The following is an 18,740-nucleotide window of genomic DNA, read 5'->3' on the forward strand; positions in this document are numbered from 1 at the left end:
GTAATGACTCAGTTAAAGTCCGTAAGTGTTGACATTATTATTATTATGAATATTCAGTGTGGGAAGTGAAAGTGAAAGTCGCTCAGTCGTGTCTGACTCTTTATGACCCCATGGACTATACAGCCCATGGAATTCTCCAGGCCAGAATACTGGAGTGGGTAGCCTCTCCCCTCTCCAGGGGATCTCCCAAACCAGGGATCGAACCCAGGTCTCCAGCATTGCAGGCAGATTCTTTACCAGCTAAGCCACCAGGGAAGCCCAAAAATACTGGAATGGGAAGCCTATCCTTTCTCCAGCGGATCTTCCTGACCCAGGGAAACAAAACGGGGTCTCCCACATTGCAGGCAGATTCTTTACCAGCTGAGCCACAAGGGAAGCCCATTCAGTGTGGGAAGGAGAGGCATAATGCTCTGTCCTGTATATCATGCCAGTGTTCATTTACAGTTTGGACAAGCCTTCCTGGTCCCATGATGGGTAGTATTCAAGTCTTTCAGAGATAAAAGAGAAAACAGAGGCTTTACAGAAGAAATATGTGCTTTAGTTGCATCAGGATAATATTTTGTGTAGTGTTAGTTGCTCAGTCATGTCTGACTCTCTGCAACCCCACAGACTGTAGCCCACGAGTCTCCTGTGTCCTTGGGATTCTCCAGGCAAGAATAGTGGAGTGGATTGCCATTCCCTTCTCCAGAGGATCTTCCCAGCCCAGGGATTGAACCCTGGTCTCCTGCATTTCAGGCAAACCCTTTACCATTTGAGCTACAGAGAAGACCTTGATATTTTGTATAGCACTGTCTAAAATATTGGTCTAATGCACTGTACTGGGTTTATTGGAGTTACCACATATTCAGGCAGGCTTTATTCTGAGTAAATTCCAGGTATCAGAAGATTTTCACTGGAAGCACTCGCTTTAATCTTGCGGATTGGCTAAATAGGCTCAAGGCAACATTCTGACAATATGAAATTGATGCTGTGGAAATTTTGCAAATTAGCAGATCTTATTCCTTTTCCTTCAGGCAAGCCACAGTAAAACTATTCTAGACAGATGGACATTTATCTTGCTGTTAAATATCTCCAGGGAGGACATCCCATAACTTTTTTGCTTACCTCTATTAATTTCCAAACTGGATTAAAACCCTTTATATTTTATGTTGTTACCCAATTTTCTCCATCTGCTACTTAAACCAGTTTTTTTTCCCCCCCAGCATTTGAGACAGTGAGATCTGAGAATAACAAGATCATATCAAAATATCAACTATCTAATAGTGTTTATAGTAGTCACTGGCAGCCAATTTATATAGGATTTACATCTGTGTTTTTGAACTCTCCAGTCAAGTGTGAATGAAAGTACTGATACTGTATCATTACCAAATGATGCCTTACCGAAGTGATAATCACTGTTTATGTTATTTTTCTTGATAAATTTGTGTATATATTTAATATATGTAACACTGACTAATAAAGTCTTGGCTATCTCCTGATCAGTTTCTGAATGAAGACATGTTACATTGTGGCACTGTTTTGTTTACAAGTATATTTCAATTGAATGATTGAAATATACTTTTCCTTTTAATTGAATGATTTAGGAGAATATTCAAATTAAATTTTTCTTTATCGCTAAGACTTGCAAGCTTATTCTCTAAGTATGCATTTAATGAGTTCAAAAATTTTCCAAGAGTCTCTTGTTCTTATGTGAAATAATTCCTACTCATGTTATCCCAAGATTTAAACAAAAAACACCAATTTATGAACTTAAAATTCAAATTGTTGACAATAGTTATTAAGATTGCAAAAGTGAAAGTGTTAGCCACTCAGTCGTGTCTGACTCTTTGTGACCCCATGGACTGTAGCCCACCAGGTTCCTCTGTCCATGGAATTCTCTAAGCAAGAATACTGGAATTCCCTTCTCCAGGGGATGTTCCCAACCCAGGGATCAAACCTGGGTCTCCTGCGTTGCAGGACCTGAATACTTAAAATAATTAAATTCCAACAAGCATTATTTTAGATAGTATCTTTAAAGTACATCATATCTGTTTTTTATTCTTCTTTCATGTTGCAGTATATCTTCAAAATGTACTCTGTATTCCAAACTTTACTATTTGTAAATGAATACAGTCATTTTCTATCTGCTTGCATCATACAAATTCTAGTAAATTTTCATCTGTTATCAACTGTACTCCCTCTTTCTATTAAAACTATTCATAGGTTAAAATAGGTGAGGGGAAAATATTTATATGTTTTACTATATATTGATTTAAAGACAAGAATTTAAGTTAAAAGATGATTTAACTTGGTTCTCTTTGAGTAAGTCATGGTGTCATTTGGGAAACAAGAATGCATGACTGGCTTTTTAAGAAACAAAACTATTTGGGATGCACTGATTATTAGTGATAAGATTTGGCAAATAGGAAAAAGAAGGTTAATCTAAATGTTGTTACACACTATTATATTATTTAGAAATTTTTTTCTGAAACTCTGTCATCTTCAATTTATTTTATTGATGGATGATCATTTAAAACCCATAGGAGGAAAATTCACAGTTGTATAGTAAATCACAGGAAGACATATATTTTGTTTTTTTCCCCACCCTTCCCAATTTTTAAATATCAATCTACTCTTCTCCTTTCCTCTCTCATCTTCATGTTGTTGTTGCTTAGTCAGTAAGTCATGTCCGACTCTTTTGCAACCCCATGGACAGTAGCCTGCCAGGCTCCACTGTCCTTGGGATTTCCTAGGCAAGAATACTGGAGTGGGTTGCCATTTCCTTCTCCAAGGGATCTTCCCCATCCAGAGATCAAGTTTGCATCTCCTCCATTGGCGGGCTGATTCTTTACCACTGAGCCACCAGGAGAGCCTCATACTTCATGATAATAAAGGAACAAGGGTTGTCCACATAATAGAGAATCAATATGTAACAATCAGAAAGTGAAAGTGTTAGTCGCTTTGTCATGCCCAACTCTTTGCGGCCCCCATGGACTGGAGCCCACCAAGCTCCTCTGTCCATGGGATTTCCCAGGCAAAAATACTGGAGTGGGTTGCCATTCCCTTCTATTCCTTCCTGGCCCAGGAATAGAACCCAGGTCTCCTGCATTGCAAGTGTTTACTGTCTGAGCCATCAGGGAAGCCCTAACAATCAAAGAGTGTATTATATATTTTACCATTCAAATGCAAGACTTACCTTATCTTTGACCTGTAAGTTAAATCATATTTACAGAATGTTGACCATAATCAAAAAGAAGATCCATTTGTATAAAGTTAAAATTGTGATTTTTATTGCTCTCAGCTCCTTCCTAGGGTGTTTTCAGTGAGCCTGAGACTGGAGAGACTTTGAAGGGGAGATTGATTTCTCATTCAAGGGGCCTGTTATCCTTAGTTTTAGAATAAATACCACACATGGTTCTTAGGCATAGAACCTTCCTAATGTATCTGTGGAGATGATTCTTCATTATATAGATAGCAAATGAGATTGATTTTTATGATATGAGGACTAGAGCCCCTCTTAACATCTATTTTAAGTCTTCCCTTTGTAGCTCAGCTGGTAAAGATTTCACCCGCAATACGGGAGACCTGGATTCCATCCCTGGGTTGGGAAAATCCTCTGGAGAAGAAAAGGCTACCCATTCCAGTATTCTGGCCTGGAGAATTCCATGGACTGTGTAGTCCACAGGATTGAAAAGAATTGGACACAACTAAGTGACTTTCATGAACATCTAGATTGCTGCCTATGGTCATAAGGGATAACCTGTAACACAGTTATCTGGGTTCTAAAATTTAAAGTGTATCAGGAACTCGGCAGACGCCATAGTCAGGACCATGGGAACTGTCCAGGGTCCTGTAAATTGCCTGCTTTGTACTCACTGTAAAAAAGTACACTGATTTGTGATAATCCCCAGTAACTATGGGCAAGTTTGTTACCAGTAACCTCTCCAGCTTTGCATTTTGCTCGGTCTCCAGGTGCCTTAGCACTCTTTTTATTGATAGCATTTTCTCATGTAGATGAATCTATATAGCATATTTTCATAATCATTTTCCAAACCAAAACAAAAAATACAAGAAATTTTGATTGAAGAGTTGGGAATCTGATTCACATATGTATAAAGTAGCCATTGTCATGATCTTTCAGTGGTTGCATGTTGTTCTTGAGACAGAACAGATCTTTCTGTTTTTTGCTTCCCCAACCCTGGACAGCCAGCCATACTTTTCTCCCTCTGAACAATTACAATAACCTGCTAATTGAGTTTTGATCTCCAGTCTGTATTCTCATTAGGGAATTTCAATGTTCCAGCCAAATTTTGTTTACATAAAACATTGTTTTTCATCCCATCTCTTCCTGGTTGAAAATCATTCCACTTATTAAAACAAAAACAAAACGCTTTGCTGTAGGCATCATGGTAAAGCCTTGGGAATTTAATGGAATATTGTCCACAATAGTTCTACAGGGTCTATAGGAATATAGGCTATTCTCTGAGAGAACAGTGAGTTTTACCCAATGGAATTGCATCTAGTCTCTTTAGATATTCATAATGGTCCCAAAATTTGGAGACCTGTGCAGGCTCACAGCCCCCTCTCCCACTGAATCTGTGCACAAGTTCTTTGCTCAAATCAGAATGATCTCTGTCTTGCAGACATTTACTCGGAACATTATAGAGCCTCGGCTCACAACTGTTCTTTGAACCAGTCTCCTCCATAGGGAATACCCACTTTTATTTCTGTCTTACTGGATTCTACCCATTTTTTAGGGATTAAGGGATTTTTTCTTCTCCCTCACACTATTATTTTCGCCTAGGGCAGTCTCTTCCTTCTCTGAAATTCTGTAATATTCTTCTTCTGCTGACTTCTTCCTTGAAAATTTGCCTTTAGAAATTCAGCCTAAACCTCTATTTGCAGAATGAATAGCTACTGAATCTCTCTTCCTAGCCACCTGTGTCTAATGAGGGCTTCAACAATACATAGATTTAAAGTTGAATCGAGGTTTCACTAAACATTTACTACTTGTTTTGCATAACTTTAACTTCTGTGGGCCTTCTTTTCTTATCTGTAAAATCAAAATAACGATAATACCTACCTTTTCAAGTAATTGTGAGGAATAATACGATGGGAGTGTCTAAAGACCCTGCTGTTTAATGTGCGTTCAATAAATGCTAGCAGTTATTATTGTCAGTTTCTATTTTGACCTCCCTGATTAGTTTATTTAGACTTACCAGAACTGGAAGGTCAGTTTAGTTGTCTTTCCTCCAGTGTGTATTATCATGTCTCTTAGAGCTACCTTGAACTTCCTCCTAATAAATTAACAAATGGATATAACTTTATACTATGGCTTATTCCAATAAAAGCTGAGATTCTCTCTTCCTGTGAGGAAAACAAAGTGTTACTTGAAACATTGCAAAAGGGTTAAATTCTCAAATAATGTAAGTAATTTAAGATTTTTCAGAAAGTTCTTTCCTTGGTTTTTTCCTTCACTAATGCCCAGGCTAACACATTGTGCTTTCATGCCGAGGTAAATGATATAGTTGCAGAAACTTCTCTTCAGGATGGATTAATTTAAATTTTTCTCAAGCCCTCTGCATATTATGACTTAAATCTTGGATTACTTGTTTCACAATCATTATTGGCATAAGATTTGTATATTTAGACACTCATATTTACCTGAACTTGATACAAACAAGGGAAGAAATAGAACAGATTCTGCCCATATCCTTACCAGCATTTTTTCTTTTTCTCCCATTACATTTATGTTTTATAAGGTTAGCGAAATGTTGTTATTCTCTCATACTGATTCTAATCACTTTGATGTGTTTTAAGTCAACTAAATTCTTGGAGTTTGTCATCTTGCAGTAGTGAGTTGAATATGAATGAAACTTTCTCATACCTAAAAAACCCTGGCAAAATTGGAACCTAGTCATAACAATTTTGTTGACACTCCGTACAGACTCTGCCTGGCTTAGAAATTATTAAAGATTTTTTATGTTCACTATTGTTTCAGAGGTAAGTATATTTTAAGGTGTTCTAATTTTTACAAAAAGAAAATCAATTTATAATAAGATCTTATTACTTGGACACTGCACTGAAATATGAATTTTCTATGGATAAGGACAAAACCAACTAAAGTTAATGCAGGAAGATGTGTTTTGTATGTGTAATTCAAACAGTATGGTATATAGATTTTTAACAATGAAAACAGGAAATCCTAGGGAAAAAAGCAACAGAATACAGTGTCTCCAGTTATGTTTTAAGATGCCAAGTAAGCAAATGTACAAACTTTTTGTCATTTAATATACCTTTTTGTTAAAATTTATATCTAGCAAAATTATATATTATTTTTCATACCAAAAATTAATCAAAATCTGAAACTAGGCTAAATTATTTTTAGTCTTAAAGAAAAGCAGATCAGCTTTAGAAATTTTATGTGAGAGAAGCATAGAGTGATCACTCTTGATAAACGTGTGCTGCATTGTCGAATGCATTGCTAGAAAAAATTAAATAAGCAGTCTAGAGTTATTCTAGAGCATCAGAAGATGAATAGTTACCATTAAAAATAGAATCATAGAGTGTTAATGCTGAGAGAAATCTGAAAACTCCAGGAGATGGTGAGGGACAAGGAAGACTAGCATGCTGCAGTCCACAGGGTTGCGAAGAGTTGGACATGACTTCGTGACTGAAAAACAGTATGTTTTTAACAACATCGTTTTCATGAAATTAAAGATAAAGCCGCTGCTTCAAACCACACATATACAAACTAGGACAGTGATGGATCCAGCGGGAGGGGGATTTGGAATTTGAACAGAAGCAGAGAGGAGGGTTGGAGGTAGAAAATAAGGAGGAGAAGACTCAGCAGCCTGGATGAGAATATGCAAGTTAGAAGTCTAAAGGAAACCACCAGTGGTCCTATCCATACCATTCTTTCTCCCAGGAAAATGAGAAAAGTGCTAGCTCGCTTTTCCCTGGAAAGTAGGCCATGTTAGAAAAGGACCCTTGAGCTGTGAGAGACACCCAGTACTCTTATCATCCATAGATCAACAACGTTACCTTATGTCTGGATAAATAGCTATAACATTACTTCTTGGAAAAGTGAAAAAGTTTTCCTCTTATTAATTATTTAATTTCGAACAATTCAATGGCATAGTGTGTAATCACATCTAAATGTGTCACTAAACTTGTGGCTGACCACATCCTTTCCTGTTTATAGAAAGCAGAAATGCCCAGGGTTTAAAAGGTGGTGAAGGAAGTGAACAGCGTGAGAGAAACAAGGTGCAGAAAAATAGTCCAGAAACTCTGAAATAAATTACACTTTTGTGTAGCTTTGACACTGTTTATCTTGAACCATATGCAGATAAACAGAGATTTGTGCAGAGATTTTTCTCATGAGCAATCATATGAGTACAGTACTTTGCATAAATGTAACTTTGACTATTAAATCTATCGTTGATGAAAAATTGTCTGCTTTGATTTTCATTATCCTTTCAAATGAGTAACGTTTTCATAAAATACCTTTTTTGACCCGAGACATGACAGCATCCAGGAATCTTTTAGGGAAGAATTTGGTCGTATAAGAACCGAATATCTGTAATGTTTTAGTGCCAATAAGGGCTTAGACTTCTGTTAAGAATCAGAAGAAGCATATAATCAGGAGCAATGTTAAAGAGGGATGAAATTAGGAAAGTTTCCACCAGCGTCTCAACTTCTGGTGGTATATAGAAAGTAATCTGCCTTTCAGTACTTGTAGGACAAGATTTGCTTGAGTGCTTTCTGGCAAGCTAGGGCTTCCCCTTTGTGTATAGTATGCATGATTTAAAAGAAGCTGTGTCAGCACTGATTTATACATTGACAGCTAAGGATAATAAGGTATGGGCAAACATACAGCTCACCCTTTTACAGATTAACCTGGAGACTGCATTAGGCAAATTTGATAGCATTAAAAGATTTTGCCAATTTGTCTGGAAACAATTTCTCTTTTGTAGTGTGTCAAGGGTAACACTTCATGCCATTGTACTAATTTAAATGGCTTTGATAAATTGTTCAAGAGGTTAGAGAATAGTAGTGTAGATATATATTTAGCACTTTAAAATAAAAAAAAAAAGGCTATTAACTTAATTGTTAAATGAATTTAATCTGTAAAAATCAAAAGTGCTCCAGAATGTAAGTGTTTTCTTGGAAACGCAGCAACCGTATTACATCATGAGTCTTTAAAAGTCTTCTTAGAAAATAAAATTATACGTCTGCATACTTCCTAATAAGCAGAGATGTCTTCGGCTGTTACAGTTGCATGAGTGGTAGCTGTTATTTGGGGAAAGCCTTAGTTTATACAGGCAATAAAATTGTATCTTCTCCAGGGCTCACCTTTTTTATATTGCACGTCTTAGATCACACAATTTGCATGGCATCAAGGTAGCCTCCTGTATGATTATGTCCCCCAGAGACCTTCTTAAAAATGAGATGTATATTTCATGAGACATTCTCTATGTACATAATTTTTAAAGTAGGGAATTTGAAGAGGCCCTCTGAAAGTCACTGAATTAAATCGTTGCACCTTTATTCAATTGCCTTGTGGGAAAAACAGCTATTTCAAACAGTTCCCCTAAGAACAAACCTCAAACGTGAATTAGGCCTTTTTGGTGAATCTTACACGTGAAATAATACAAAGATCCTAATCTTTGTATTAGGGTCATAGGCTTACCCTATTTATGTACCTCCCTTCCCAATGCATGCAAGGCTGACAACTCACCTATATCATCAACCATTTGGTTTCTATCTCAAGTGAAACATTAAAATACTTTTTCTTTATAAGAACAATAATATCACTAAAAACATCAGGCTACTAAATTTTAGATAAAAGCTGATTATTTGTTTAAGAAAAAAGAAGGCAGTGGGATTTAATACTTAGTTGTCTGTTTCAACCAAGTAAATTCCTTAGTATGAACAAGGAAATTTTAATTCCCCAAACAATCGGTAGGAGAAAGCAAATTGAAGTTTGAAACAGGCTTTATTTTCAATCTTTAAACATTAATAAGTGAATAATAACTGGAGAAGATTTACTTATTTGAGTTTTGTGTTATTTAGAATGAATTAATACAGCTTTAAATGTTTGACTGCAGATATATGTAGAATTTTAATCTTGCTGCAGTATGTGTTTCTTCGTGTTTAGGGCCGAAATCAGTGTCTTTGAGAAAAGAAATTTTTTTTTTTTTTTTAGTTTTCTAAAAAGTTAGTTTCTGGAGAGTGGTATAATTTGAGAAGCTCTTTAACTGAAAAGTCTGTAATATTTACAGTGCTGTGGATTCACCATTAATGATAGTGCAAATTATGGAAACAGTGAAGCTTAATATGAAACAACTGGTCGCTTTGTAAAGTATATGCCTAGTTGGGAATAGCAAGGAGATAGATGGGGTGTCATTTCTCTTTCTTGATTTGAAGTTCTTGAAGGAAAGCTGCTTTTAAAAGAAGGAAACCTAAAAGTAGTCTTGCTCGTTCTTGCCAAGGATAGTGAAATTAACATGCAGCTGGGCTTCTCTGATAAATGGATTCTGTTAGGTCACTGAGGGGTGCATGTGACATTAAGTGATTTACAGTCCTTTACCTTAATGAAATTGTTTCAGCAAGATGACGCTGAAAGCTCTTAATGGATAGCTTTTCTTGATGTAATGAAATTGCATTCCTATGGCATTTAATATAAGGTGCAGTTATTATTTACTGGCGCTTTCTGAGGGCTGCTATTTGCACAGACAGTTCAGAACAAAAAGAGATTTCAGTGGCGGCACCGAGGCCAGAATGGCTTGTGACATTCTTCTGCAGATGAGTGGATTTGTGAGAGCATTTTGGTTGTTGCGGCTAGGGCTTGAGAGACCCTTCAGGAGACTTCTTTTCACCTAACCCTGCTAGTGTCCAGTCTTTTACATATTCTTCTAATCTGTTTAACAGGCAACTGGATTACAACCACATCAGCTGTATTGAAGATGGGGCATTCAGGGCTCTCCGGGACCTGGAAGTGCTGTAAGTACCCCTTATTTCTCTTACTCTTTTAACCAGAGCTTTGTGTTTAGGGAGTGCTAATGTGGATGCTTATCTGTTAGCTTGAAATCTTGTGTCAGAATGGTTGCTGAAAGAGAAAGCCCTTAAATAACTCAGAGCAAATGCAGAGAAGAGTGGAAATGTATGGGTGCAAAACCTTGTATATCATATCTGTATGCTTAGGTAGAATTGTCTAATTTTGGAAACACACTCACATGTTCACACGTATTGTCTTTTAAGTGTTTCTCCTTGTGGTAAAACAGGCTCATATACAGGATTTGTAAGAATTCCCAGAATTGCTATATATATAGATAGCATCAGTTGTACAGGAAAAATTACAAAAAATAAAAAATAAACCTTAAGAGCTGATATATTGGTATATTTTAGTTGCTGTGCGATGGAAAGACATTTCTCATTTTAAAATATCATTTTAACTAGATAGCTGACCATCTTTGTAGGGTTATTTTAAAATGTACTTTCTAAATTTAATAAGCCACCTATTAGGTCCATTTTAAAGTCTACTGACTTCATAAAGTACCACACACAGATTTGAATTATAAATGGCATTTTCTGTCCTTCCTTGCTGGATAGACATTGCTGAAAAATTGATTAGAGGCAACTGAATAATCTCTACAGATATTTGACATTGTAAAAATAATTTTAATGACATTGTTAATTATAATGAAAAATAATTTTAATGAAAACTAGTTCCTAAAGCTGCTTAAGCCGCCTATACACTTCTGAAAAATTTCCCCAAAGATTCACCTTTCTAACTTTTTAAGTATACTTACTAATTTCTCCCTCCAATAAAATATAGTTCTAAGATATAATTCTCCCCTGACTCAATTTATTCATCAGTCTGAATCTAAATTAAATGTGAAGAGGATTTGAATTTTTAGTTCGTGTATTAAAAGTTACTAGAAATTGTGAAATTCTTCCAAAAAAAGATCCCATTGCTTTATAAATTGAGTTTGAAGAACAGAGTGTAATTCTGAATAAAGTTGATTGTTTCAACTAGGATGGCTTATTTTAACAATTTTTCTATATGGTTTTGGTGTTAATTGTCAATAAATGAAACTAATTTTAGCTGCATCACATACAGTTATTATTTTTAAAAAATTATATAAGAATGAGTTGATTGAAATAAAATGTTCTAAGGATATACACTATTTTCTAACCACGTGAGAGATGTTGATAAGAATCTACCTTATCCTAAAGGAATAAGAAATTTAAAGTGCTTATTATACAAACTGTAGTTATAAGTTCACTTTTAAAATTGTGTTCCAGAGCCATTTTTAATATAGGAAGTTCACTAGTGCTATTTCAAAGTCAAAATAACTGCGGTACAACTATGATTTCTTGATAGTGCTCTGACATCTGAACTATAGTCAATGTCACTAAACTCATATGTGAAGAGACGACCACATGTACTATTTAGTTGAATAGCGCAGATCAAATCAAAGAATTTGTTACTAATGGTAGCAAACACTTTATGAAAAATTTGCTAAATGTTTTGAATGAATTGAATATCATAAAATATTTCATTATTAAGCAAAAGAACTTAAATACTTATTAGATATAAAATAACTAATATATATGTAATATATTGAGGATATGTTGAGTGCTCTACATATATTTGAGAGAGAGAGAGGAAATAGCTGCTATGTGCCAAGTACTGTGGTCAGCACTGGAAACACTTTACCCACAAATACAATAACTCTTCATTTACTTTTTTGGTTCTAAACTAATATCATTGTTTTTAGAAGCAGTAAATTCAAGAAAACACAGTCACCTCATATATTTTGTTGGGTTTACAAAATATCTAAAAGATGACTTTTGTAAGATCCACTATCATGAAACATACCAAAGAATGATAAATATCTCATGGTTCATGGAGTCAAAATAAAAATTCAAAATGTTGGGAACTCTTTTGAGTACTTTAATATGTAGATCTCAAAAAAGCTAGCTAATGGTCAGAGTTTGTTTGTTAAAGAAAATAATTAAAATCAGCACGAAACAAGGAAATGTGAATTTTTATCAAAGAATTTTAATGTTTTGTGTTAAAATAGTATAAAGTCAAGCAGACATTCTTTTAACATATATTAATTTTTTAAATGCTTGTGATTGACCCAACCTTTAGAGAAAAAAATTAATGAAGAATTTAAGGCTTACTTGGATAGAGCAGTGGAAAGACTAAATACGTTAAGCCCTAATCTCCTAGTCTCTTGACAAGTAAATCAAAAGTTCACCCATCATAAACAGTTGGTCTGGGGCCTTTAAAATGTAGAGCTCCTGTTTTAAATACAGAGTTCAGAAAGTAGGTTACCCATTTTGATTGTTTCTATCATCCATGACTCTTTAAGAGATATCTTTTTATTATGTGGAAATAATGAAAGAGCATTAATTTGCACATCACCTTAAATTTCAGATTTCTAATGTTTTAGATCTTTAAAAATGTTAATTTGTGATTCATTTGTGAATGTATAGATATACTAAGGCCAAACAGGAGAAGATGGGCGTAAACACACTAGGCCACTGATGGAAATTTGTTTCATTAAAATATATATTAAGGGAGAGAGTGAATAAAGTTCAAGAAGGAAAAGCCAAGGTAGATGAAAGCAGGGAGACAGTTTATCACTTGTTTGTTCTTAATGAACTGACTTTTTATGGAAATTCTCATTGATAGGATTTAGAGTTTATTTTCCTAATAAGATACTATGTCAAAAGTAACACTGGAAACTAATTGTAGATCAGTATTTTCTTTTCCTTGGACACGAGATTCAGAAATGACATATATCCCTTGACTTGCCAGTTTTATATGGTTTATTTATTTTTCTTTTCTATACAATAGACATAATTTAATTAAAACATAGTGGTCATATCCATCCAATATCAGACTCTCTGCCAAATCCTATGCTTAGCACTAGGGAATAAGAAGGAATAAATCAAGATCGAAGTCTGAGAGGGCCTAAATGATTACCAAGACTAACATTTCTTATTTATCCACCAGGATATCCTTTGTACATGAATATATTCTCATTACAAAGACAAAATCTTGAGGTTGAACATAGACTTTCATACAGGAAAAAGTGTTATACAAGTATAACTATACAAGTTTACTATACAAGTAAAGCAGTATATAAATTTGCATTATTTCATAATAGGAATTTATATAACACCTGCATGTTATTATACCTAATTAACACTTATTATTAATTTCAAAATAATTTCATTGGTTCCACATATTGTTCAGTTACCAGATATTAACATCAGTATTGCTTTGCCAGCATCATACGTGCTACATGCTAAGTCGCTTCAGTCGTGTCCGACTCTGTGCAACCCTTATGGACTGTAACCCACCAGACTCCTCTGTCCATGGGATTCTCCAGGCAAGAATACTGGAGTGGGTTGCCATGCCCTCCTCCAGGCGATCTTCCCAATTCAGGGATCAAACCCTTCCCTCTTATGTCTTCTGCATTGGCAGGTGGGTTCTTTACCACTTGTGCCATCTGGGAAGTCCTTGCCAGCATCAACACTAAATAAAAATACTAAGATAATTTCTTTAGTTGAATTAAATGAATTGACATTTTGAGAAATCTTCAAATTGATAGCCACTGGCTTCAGCATGCAATGTAAACTCTTTTGTGTGTAATTATAAGAAACTAATGGCTTCCCTTCTATACCAGCTTCCCTGGTGGCTCACAGGGTAAAGAATCCGCCTGCGATGCAGGAGACCTGGGTTAGATCCCTGAGTTTGGAAGTTTCCCTGAAGCAGGGCATGGTAACCCACTCCAGTGTTCTTGGCCTAGAGAATCACCATGGACAGAGGAGCCTGGTGAGCTACAGTCCATAGGGCTGCAAACGGTTGGATACAACTGAGCAACTATGCACAGCACAGCATAAGAAGCTATAGTTCAAAATTAATGCATATCTGCTGAGTGTGAATTATTTTTTTAAAAAGTTATCCCCAAAGTCACATTATCCAACAGTCACATTAAATCTGTGAAGATTTAAACCATATAAAGTCAGCATAAATTTTGAGGATAGGAAAAGGGGTCATTTAAAGCAAATCCCTTTGAGAAGTGAAACCTTTTATTTCAGACATCGAGATATGTTTTAATGGTGTTTGAGAAAAATCTCATTTCACTTGAGTACCGGGAAATACTAAAAGCTTTTAGATAACGTAAGTCAACCAATTCAGTGCTTTATAGGTCCTTCATTCAGCGGGGTTTTTTTTTTTTTTTTTCTATGTGACTTGATTCTAATCAGTCAGATTAGTTCTTACATCATTCAATACATTCCAAAACTGGATAGTAAAAAGAATCCATGCATGTTCTAGATCTGTAGCTATCGCATCCTGCTTTACGGAGAAATTTAAGTTAATTCCTTGACTCCCGAATACCCTGTATCCCACCATTGATAACCATAGCCACCAGCTAGTCTAAAGTGACCTCAGTGTATCTTGCTTAGCCCAAGCAGAACTGGCCCCATAGCCCATGGAGTCTCTGAAACATTTGAGTTGCCAGTATTTAAAAATTAGGAACCTTGGTCTAAGAGCTTCCTTCCATTTCTAGCTTCTTTTGAGCAGATCAGATTGTTTGGCAGCTTTCCATCACAGCAGAGCAATAGTTCATCAGAGCTGAATATTAGCTGCTACAACAAAGAATTATCACCATCCTCAAGCTCCTCGTCGTCCCCAGCTGTCTGTCTGCTCTTCTCCATCTCTCTTCCCCATTTTATTTCTTTACAAGCAGCCTACTTCTCTCATGTATGTTTCCTGTCTGGCCTCTGTAGACAAATGAATGCACAATGTCTAATTCAGACACTTCTCAAGTATCAAACAGCATCCAACTGTAACCAAAGAACCATCTTTCCTGCCTCCTTCAGCAACTTGTCCTATGTAATCATCACCCTACTGTATCTTCTTTGTACTGGAATCATTTCTACCTTTTTCACCCATTGCTGGGATAACTATCTTTCTCACTGTCTTGTCACAGTAAGACTAAAAAAAAAAGAACTCTGTCTTCTAAATCTTATTAACTCTAAGTTTTTGTAATTTGTGTAATTGGTTTCCACAGTTAATTGTATGCTATTTTAAGACAGGATTTTATGCCTGGTTTATTTTCAGAAATTTCATATTGCCATAAAAATAAGAGCCATTCAGGAAATGTTTGATGAATGAATGAGTAATAGCTGTAGTAGAGATAGTAGTAATAATACAACTGACAATGCTTGTGTTAGAGGGAAAGTAGGACAATTTAGAGCCAAGCAAAGACTATATTTATTTTCACTGTATCTCCCTTGACCATCCCTGTTCAAGACTCTAGCTTCAAGAAACCATGATCACAACCACACAGCACTAAACGAAGAACAGGATGTGTGACTACAACTAAAAACTGCTAAGGGACTTCCCTGAGGTCCAGTGGCTAAGACTCCATGCTCCCAATGCAAGAGTCCTAGATTCCATCCCTAGTAGGGGAGCTAGATGGCACACGAACAACTAAGAATTTGCATGCCACAACTAAAGATCCTGCTTCCCTCATCCCAGAGCAGCCATATAAATAAAGAAAGAAACAAAAACTGCTAGAGTATGTTAAGCTTTTACTATATTGCTACAGCATATCTCGTCTTTTCTACTCAATGCAAATACCAAATATAAATATCATTCTTCCTACTCACATTTCAACAGTGGCTGATGTCCACAGGAAAGAACCATTAGCAGGACTTGACAGAACTGATTCTGTGCTATTGTTGTGAGATTTCAGCTGGAGACTTCAAATGGGTTTGTTTACTCGTGGACACTAATAATACATAATACCCTTCAAGGAACTGTAACTCTTCAATTATTTTTATTGTCTGATATTCTAATGGCTCATGTTCATTCCTTAACCAATATCAGAAGTAGACATGTAGGCACAAAGTGCATAAAGCTACATGGTCAAAGATACTGTGGCTAAAGTCGTAGGTTTGCAGTAAGTATTTGATGAATGCATAGCAGTATGTTAAAGTTCGAAATTTATTTGTCATCTTGTGTATAATATAGTGCCTTCTTGATGCCATCTTTACCAGATACTTGTTCTGCATAATCACAAGAAGTTTTTTCTGTGTTAACATATGGAATGATCAGTAAATTTTCATATCTAAAATTTCTGACTTTTTTTATTCTACAGCACTCTCAACAATAACAACATTACTAGACTTTCTGTGGCAAGTTTCAACCATATGCCTAAACTTAGGACTTTGTAAGTAGCTTCAATATATATAAAATCAATTTAATCAATTGATTCTCCTTAAGTACTATTTTTAGCAAGTAAAGAGGATGACCACTAGTTCATCATGGGCTAGACAAGGGAAACACCACTTTTTAAAAAGTTCTCGATATAATATTGAAATAAATGAACTATTATTCTGAAAACTTGAAAGCTTCCTTTTAAATAATATGTGTTATGGGAAGTTTGGGAGGGGAGAAAAACATTTACTTTGAGCTATTGTGGAGGTCACATTTCATTAAGAAATGGAAGACTCCTTGATTGGCTGTCAGAAATGATAAATGGTAAATCTTTATGATTTTATTACTGTACAGCAAGCAATCCTAATAAAGCTAAACTGGCTCTCCAACAGTCTTTGTAATGTAAAATTACAGCATCACCCTTTAGTGCTTCTATAATTAAGGTTGTGTCAGCATTTATATTTTAAAATATCTTTTCAGGGGTTACAGATGGACATTAAAATATTTTAGATGGATAAAAATTATTCTCTAATAAAAATGTTTGCTATAGCTATTTTTTTTTTCTTTAAGAACAGAATTAATCCTCAAAACCCAGGGTGGGGTATTTAGTTAAAGCATTTTCAGAGATAAATCTCATTTGAATTGGGTTTCACAGTCACGAATCACCTTGACATAAAAAGTATATCATATACAATATGTGAGAAATTGTGGGAAACATAACCAAAGCAGTGGACTTCTTTAAAAAAAAATGTGTGTTTAAGTAGGGTAAATATATTTTGATAGTGTTTTGAAAATATCTTTCATTTTTACAGTGGCTTATAACTCAAAGCGTTACATTTATTTTCTCTCTTTAATCAAAAATTAGTTTAATTGCGACTTTTTAATGAATTAGATGTCAGTACTAATTCATGTTTTCTCATTAAAATCAAGTCTTCATGGGATGGCATTATAATTTCCTTGGAAAAATATTCAGGAAAATAAAATCATTCCAAAAGTAAGCAAATATAACTAAATTTTGTTTTCTTGGGGCTATCAGATTGAGACTAATCTGGCCCAGTGGGTCCAGTTCACTCAAACTCTTATTTGATGAAATTGGTTTCTCATTAACTTTAGCTAATTTTTAAAAAACAAATTGATCAAGCTTTCAATCTGTGAAAAACTAAAGCCATTAAGACTGCAGAAACTCTGCCATCTGCATTTTTGATAGTGAGTCTTATTTTCATGTAAAAAAAATCCACTACAGTTTGTCATACTATTCAGGTTTTTAAAATTTTATATTGTTTTCTCATTTCAAATATATATGCATCTAATCGCATCACTATAATGTGCTTGGTTTAGATGGAAACACTTACAGAGCAAAGGTGTGGAATGTGCTTTGTAGTTTCCGAAAGATGCCACTGACCTCCTAGCAAGCTTCACCAGAGGTCACCCAGCCTTCCCCAAATGTCCCTTTCTGTCCTGTGGCATGCCATCTAGTTTCGATGGAAGACAGTCTGTTCTGTATCTTCAGGCTCAAGGAGAATGTAAAACAGTCATCTAATTTTAAATTCCCTTGCTTTGGTTGTTTCATTATTCTATATTATCATTGCTACTTAAAAATTCCATTTTTATGGTCCAATTATCTTTCTGGACTGAGTTCCATGTTTTAATATCCATTACTGTTATTGGGTTAGAATCGAGCACATCAGCTAAAAAGGGCTAAAATGGTATTACTATGTCATAGATGATTCTGGGAATGATGCTTTGATTTATAGTTTTGGGTGTCCTTTTCTTTAGTTTGAGAAAACATAAAAGCCAGTTTGAAGTCATTTACCTAATTTAGTGGATATATTTGTCTGATATTTTATAAATGGAGAAGTACTATTTGCCACTTGAAAGGGATCCATGATCTGGTATGGATCTGTGCCAGCATAGAGGGGACTGGCTTAATTCCTTCACTCCCAGCCATCTATGTCTTTTAATTTCAATTCCTGCTCTTTGAGGCTATGTCCCCAAGAGCCAAAAGCAGCTAATCCCTTTTACTGCGATTAAACAAAAAGAAGGAAATCAGAATCAGGATGTGAAAAGAAGCAGTTTATATTAAATTATTTTTCTGTCTGGTTCAGCAAAAAATGAAAGTGACCTGCTAAAAAGGTTTTGCCAGCAGTTTCTAGAGAGACTAATAATGACAAGACTAACTGGGAACCAGATTGGGAACCACAATTTTTATTAACATGCCTCCTACCCCTACCTGGCCTCTGATCTTCCCATTTCTCTGCCCACCCCCATTGACTGCCAGTATGTTGGAACTGCAGAGCAATTTGCCTCGGACTTCTGTGTGTCTCTTTGTCTCTTTGAATAGACAGCAGCAAAAGATTTTCATGGTCATGTTCAAGCTCTCTGTGTATTTGCTTAGCTCAGTAGATGAAGAGGGACTTGAGTTTGTGGTTATCAGTTTAATTTTTAGGAAAATAATTAAGTTGGCACGTATTAAGCTTTAACCTATTTTATGTTGAGATATAAACTTATA

At 35.4% G+C, this 18,740-nt stretch overlaps 1 protein-coding gene across 2 annotated transcripts in view; it reads left to right on the top strand.

Moving 5' to 3' along the window:
* The window catches only part of SLIT2 (slit guidance ligand 2), a 405,234-nt gene that overhangs the window by 253,765 nt on the left and 132,729 nt on the right, over window positions 1-18,740 (top strand). For both annotated transcript variants that reach the window (XM_005897066.3, XM_070372188.1), the window contains exons 6-7: window positions 9,913-9,984; window positions 16,173-16,244. In XM_005897066.3, coding sequence (XP_005897128.2) covers window positions 9,913-9,984; window positions 16,173-16,244 — 144 coding nt within the window. The remainder of the gene's footprint in view (window positions 1-9,912; window positions 9,985-16,172; window positions 16,245-18,740) is intronic.

Source organism: Bos mutus, chromosome 6, assembly GCF_027580195.1.
Source record: "Bos mutus isolate GX-2022 chromosome 6, NWIPB_WYAK_1.1, whole genome shotgun sequence".
Taxonomy (NCBI): domain Eukaryota; kingdom Metazoa; phylum Chordata; class Mammalia; order Artiodactyla; family Bovidae; genus Bos; species Bos mutus.